The sequence below is a fragment of the Monoraphidium neglectum genome (genome assembly GCF_000611645.1).
Source record: "Monoraphidium neglectum strain SAG 48.87 unplaced genomic scaffold scaffold01582, whole genome shotgun sequence".
Classification (NCBI taxonomy): Eukaryota; Viridiplantae; Chlorophyta; class Chlorophyceae; order Sphaeropleales; family Selenastraceae; genus Monoraphidium; species Monoraphidium neglectum.
In genome coordinates, this window is record NW_014012046.1 from 1,350 (window position 1) to 7,120 (window position 5,771).

General features: G+C 63.4%; 2 protein-coding genes across 2 annotated transcripts in view; both read left to right on the plus strand.

Annotated features, from left to right (window-relative positions):
* Positions 1-83: 83 nt before the first annotated feature.
* On the plus strand, positions 84-912 carry MNEG_8366 (F-type H+-transporting ATPase subunit alpha; the record flags this gene model as incomplete). Its single annotated transcript, XM_014043159.1, has 3 exons — positions 84-101; positions 239-358; positions 757-912. 3 exons carry the CDS (start codon positions 84-86, stop codon positions 910-912), a joined length of 294 nt encoding a protein of 97 aa, XP_013898613.1.
* Positions 913-4,906: 3,994 nt separating this feature from the next.
* MNEG_8367 (hypothetical protein) overlaps positions 4,907-5,771 on the plus strand; it is a gene marked incomplete at both ends in the record, with an annotated part of 1,902 nt that continues 1,037 nt past the window's right edge. Inside the window, one exon of the mRNA XM_014043160.1 lies at positions 4,907-5,035. Within this exon, the coding sequence (XP_013898614.1) occupies positions 4,907-5,035 (129 nt within the window). The remainder of the gene's footprint in view (positions 5,036-5,771) is intronic.

The window sequence follows — 5,771 nt, forward strand, 5'->3', positions numbered from 1 at the left end:
CCACGCAGGTGCGGCGGGAGGCGGGCGGCACGGGACTAAGCGGGGTTTTGAGCATGCACGCGGCCTGTGTTTCCGCCGTCATTATGAGTCGGATGCACGGCGTGTGCTCTGCCTCGGCAAGAGACATGCCCACGGATCCGCCGTGTCGCCCACTGCGGTCAATCCTGTGTCCGGCGACCCCCATAGTGACGCGTGCAACCCCCCAAAATGTGCCCATCACCTTGCCGCTCCCCAACAGTACGTCCTGGAGCGTGGCGCGCGCCTGACGGAGGTGCTGAAGCAGCGCCAGTTCAACCCCATGCCCATCGAGGAGCAGGTGGTGGTGGTGTACGCCGCAACAAAGGGCTACCTCGACAAGGTGGGGGGTTACGGGGGGTTACTGGGGGTTATTGGGGTTCATAAAGGTCACAATCCTGGACGGTTGACACATGGCGCGGGCTGCGACAGGGGAAAGTTGCAGACAAAACGCCGCGTCGACTGTGTGGGTCGAGCACGCGACTTGCGGGGTTGCTCACACATGCATGTGCTTAAGGCTGCGGGTACGGGGGAAGGTTATAGAGAGGACCTGCATGCCTTCCTGCGAGGCTTGCCTCTTGAGGGAGGGCGCATGGCACCAACAGGCCGGGGTGCCGGGCAACGGCGAGGCAGCTGGCGCAGCTTCTAGAGTTTTGCACTTGTGGCGAGGCTACAGCGCCTTTCAAACCGCTTGTCACTGCTGATCCTCACCCTCTCCCACCCACGAAACCGGCCCGCCAGGTGTCCACGTCTGACATCACCGCGGCCGAGGCCGCCATCCTGAAGCACGTGGACCCCGCCATCTACAAGGTGCTGCGCGCCAAGCAGAAGATCACCCCCGAGCTCACCGCCCACCTGCACGCGCAGCTGTCCTCGGTGCCGCTGCCCGGCCAGTGACCGGGCCGCCAATTCCGAGGTCGAGGGCCGGGCCCGCCGTCCGGCGGGGGCGCTGGGGTGCCACGGGCAGCGAGGCAGCCTGGCGCGCCTCACGGCCGTGTGGGGCGGGTACATCCGGCACAACGGCGGTGCGGCCGCCGAGGCTTAACCATTGGGTTTCACACAAGTTCGTTAGTGTGGTTTGTTGGTTGATTGGTGGGTGCGGCAGCGGCCGACACGGGTGCTGCGGCCCAAGCGCTCGGCGGTAGTGTGGTCTCGAGAGCGTCAGCATTCAGCTTGCATGTGTCTGTAACGAGACATCACAATGGCGGGGCACAATATTCTTGGCATGCGGGGATGGAGTTGACTGGCAGCCTTGCGCACAGCGCGAGCAGCGACCAAGCAACCTGTGCTCTGCTCAACAGTGCCGTCAACGGTGCAGGTGAAGAGCGCCTTCGGCGCGGTTCTGCTGCACGCTCAGTGTGCGTGAAGCCTTCTGCACCATTGCTTCAACACAGTATTTTCAGTCTAGTTCACATGAGCAGCCTATACAAGCCGTTGTGACGTAGTCGGGACCCAACAGATCTCGAGCGCGAAATCCGCCGTGCAGCTCCCACTCAAACAGCGTTGGATGCGCATATCAAGCGCTCAAAGATGCAGCCAGCTCCCCGGGTGAGCCGAGTTGCTGCGTGCTCAGCCATACCACGTGAGCGGCGGGTTGCGGCACCTGCGCGCCATGCTGTTGCGCCCACACTCCATGCTTGCCAACCTGCAGGCGCTCAGCCTCTGGAGCTTTATTAGCGGAGTTCTTTGGGGGGTGTCAGGCGGCGTAGGCATCATGGCGTGGCTGCTCATCAAATTGCTGCGCTTCCAGCGGGGCGAGGTGAGCAGGGAGACCGCCCTGCGTTTGAACACCAGGCATCACCGGCGCACCGGCTGTTCAAATCCGGACTGCACTATCCACATGCATCAAGCAGCATGCCAGCCATGCCCGCATTGTTCAGCACTCTAGACTAGCAGCGAGCACCTGTCAAATCGCAACGAGCCAACAACATTGGCCATGCCTGGGCAACTCCCCGCCCCCCGCGCCTGGCCGTTTCAGCTGGAGAGGCGGCACGCATGGGTCCGCCTCAAGAGCAAGCAGCAGCACCACGGCGCTCAGGGCCGGCCGCAGCCGCCGCCGGTGACGCGCTGGGAAGACCTGGGTGCGCCACCTCAATGGCGTTCCAAGCGGCCAGCCCGCTGCGCCGGGTCGACGGGCCGCACCGTGGCCGTCGCTTCGGTGCTGTCGTTTGGTTGATCCACGACCTGCTGTAATTGGCAATGCATGTGTTCACGATTGCATGCACGCACCCGCAGCGCATGCACACACACACCAATTGAGCACCAGCACTTCGCTGGCCAGCATGGCGACACGTCCGCACAAAGACACACGCGCATGCACTCATGCTCACACACGCCCGCATGCGCGCATGTGCTCCCCCTTTCATCAACCGCCAGACCCCGATTCTCACGAACTTTTGAGGGCGGTGGACGAGTCCCTCACGTCGCGCGGGCTGCCCCGCATGAACGAGGACGAACTGGCGGTCGCTGCGGGCGCGATCTGGTCGGAGCGGGACGAGGGCCAGCAGCCGCGCTGGGCCATCGGGCAGGTGCGCGCGCGCGAACCCTCGCGGAGGCGCCGGCCCTCGCGCAAGTGGGGGTGCTGCTCGAGAGAGTGAGACGCCTGGCGCCTCGCCGGCGGGGCCGAGCCGCCCGCCCAGGCGCTGCGCTCGGCGGACGGCGTGCGCCGCTGCCGCCTCCTCTGGGCTGTGTCCCTGCGGCTCAGCTGAGCGAGGCAGGGGCGTGCCGCCGACTCTGCGGCCCTCAGCCTTACGCAAGCTCTGCCCCGTGCGTGTGTGTGGCCACCCCTGGCAGGCGGTAGACCGGGTGCTGGAGCGGCGGCGCGCCCCCTCCCCTGGGGCACCCTCCTGACCTGGAGTCGCGGCCGGGTGAGGGCGCCGCGCCGGAAGGTGCCATCGGGCGGGCGGGGGCCGAGGGTTGCAGGCGCGCCTGCGCATGTTCGAGAGGATGGGGCCAAGGCGCCAAAGGGCCGGATGAGGCGCATATCACAGCCCAGGCTGACGTGGCGCCCGTTACACGCCGCTACCTTCACCGCGGCCGCGCAGGTAGGCGATGGCATTTTAGTCCAGTGGCGGTCCAATTACGGCAAGCCGTGCGTTACCACGCCACGGCTTCCCAGTCGGTCCTGAGTCGTGTGTTTGCCGACACTGCGCTGACGTGTACAGCGGCGCCCGCGCTGCGCCGCACGCGGTTGCTTGGCCGCGGCGAACGCGCGTAATCAGTGGCGCGCCAGCGCCTCGGCCACGCGGCATCGCAGGCCTCCAGCGTTAGCGATGGGCCTGCGGGTGGGCATTTCACGGGCTGCGGCCTCCAGGGCCGTTTGCGTGCCTAGGTAACAGTTGCCGTGTTTGACCGCATTGTTGGAGTTTGTCGTGGGTTGATCGGGATTCAATACTTTGACCACCGCTATGCACCTTTGCACTTGTACTTGCAGCGCTTGCTATGTATTCATGCGTTTGTTGCTCCCCCGCATGCACCAATGGTCGTACCATGTCATTATAGGTGGCATTTGCTGCGCCGGCGGCGCCCGCCGTGCTGCCCGCATGGCCATGGGCGATCCAGTTTATGGTTGGTGCCATGCAGGGCGCGCGCAAATCTGCAAATGCCCATGCGACCTTGACGCCTTGTCTGTGGGTCTTTCCCGCAGTGTGCGACACAGTGCGACACAGTGTATGACACATTGTTTGGCACCCAATCCCAAACCGCAACGAAAAATGAGCACGCCTGCACTTTGGACACCGTAACGCCGGTTGCACGAGTGAAGGGAGTGCACGAGGCCGTCGTGCTGGTTGGTCCACCTGTGCCTTAGCCAGGGGCATCTGGCCCGGCCCTTGGCCTGTCGGCAATGGGCGATTGCCAAGCTGTGTGCATGTGCACAGATGACCCTCCGTCAGCGGGGTGGCGCCACTCTGTGCGATTCGCTGCCGCCGTCGATGCCAAGCACAGGATGGGAGACTGACCATCGGGTCAACTCCCAGTGGTTCGGCAGTTGGCAGCGACGGCAAATTCAGCTCGCCAGCATTAGACAAGAGGCCTGAACTGAATGGCCGCACAGAAACAAAAGAGATGCAACTGCACGAGGTATTGAATGCAGGAAACACACGAAGCTTTTGTGCAGCACACACCTGAGGAGCATGCCTGGCTCCCCCTTCAAGGGTTCCAGGCACACGCACGCGATGACCAGGCTTTCTAACGGGGTACAGCCACGGCGGGCGGCCGCGCCCCCGCCCGTGCGGCGCTGGGGGGGGGGCGGCCGCTTTAGCCATGGCGAGATGCGGCCTGCTGTCGCCACGCGTGCGGACGCGCACGCCGCCCGTCGGCCTCGCTAACAGAGGGTCGTGGCGACGTTTCTTGCGGCAGCCCTATCTTGCAAGCATCGTATTGTTGCGGGGCATCCCGCCCGGGGGCCCATCGCTGCTGCATTGCAGGCAGCAGCAGCGGCGGTGCTGTGGTCGGGAGTTCAAGCAACAGGGTGGCACACCGCAGACATTCTTCAATGTTGTGCATACGGACTAATGCATCAGTACTTCAACTTGTACAACTTGTCCCGCGGGGCCTCTACTTGAGCGTTGCTACGGTGTGCTTGTAGGCTCAACAGTGGTCAATGTGCGCCGTAGGTCCAAGTCAAGCCCCCCACATCAACAAGCTCATCAGTGCCAGGCTACCGACATAATGATCATCATATTCATATTATACATGATTGCAACCAATCGTAGGCTCGCCTCAAGGCACAATCGTAAAGATCTCCACCAGCGGCAGGGTCACTAGCAAGGCGCGAGTGTCACTGATGCAAATGCTATCAATCACATGATCCTCGATAATATCTCTGCTTTAATTTCTGGATCCGGCCGCATCTAAGTGCTTCTCAGATACGTCGTCTAGCATTTGCACGATGCAGGCCCTGAACAGCGGCCGCGCGGCCTCCAGCCGGCAATGCAGCACCAGTGGACGCACAGCCTTGGCACAAGGGGCCCAGCGCTGCGCACGCGTGGTCGTGCGTGCAGCTGCGGACGAGCAGCCGGTGCGCCCGCGGACCACCTGCACCACACTCGCCCCACAGCCTGCACCACAGCTTGCGCTGCGCAGGGCGGATTGCGCGCTCCTAACTCCCTCCGCTTTGTTGTTGGTGCTTGCAGCAGGCCAGCCCCAATGCGTGCAAGACATGCGGCATTGACCTGTCGAAGGCAGGCGGGTGAGCACTGACGCAGGACGGCCCTGCAGGGCCAAGGTGGTCGGCGCGCCGCCCCAGCTGCAGCAGCAACTAAGGGAGGCAGCCCGTGGCTGGTGCAATTACATCCCAACAACAACGCAGCTTGAACGGCAGCTGCGGGGTCCTTGCATAGGCTTGCGGCCTGGGCTGGGTAGAAGGCGGCCGCTGCACGATATCAGCCAAAGGGAGTTCGAGTGCCTCATGCCTTGCAGCAACCTCAGCCAGGACCCATGCATGCTCCCAGTCACTTGTGCCCACCCCTGGTGCACACAAACGCACTCTTGCACCCACACAAGCACAAACGCACTCATACACGCACCCATTCTCTCTCTCTCTCTCTCTCTCTCTCTCTCTCTCTCTCTCTCTCTCTCTCTCTCTCTCTCTCTCTCTCACACAGACACACACATGCACGCACACACACGCGCACACAAACATACTCTCTCTCGCACACATACACACACCCGCACACACGCACACAATATTCCTGCGCGCCGCTCTGCCGCCCAACCCCCTCAGGTGCGACCAGGACGGCCGCATCATCGGCGGG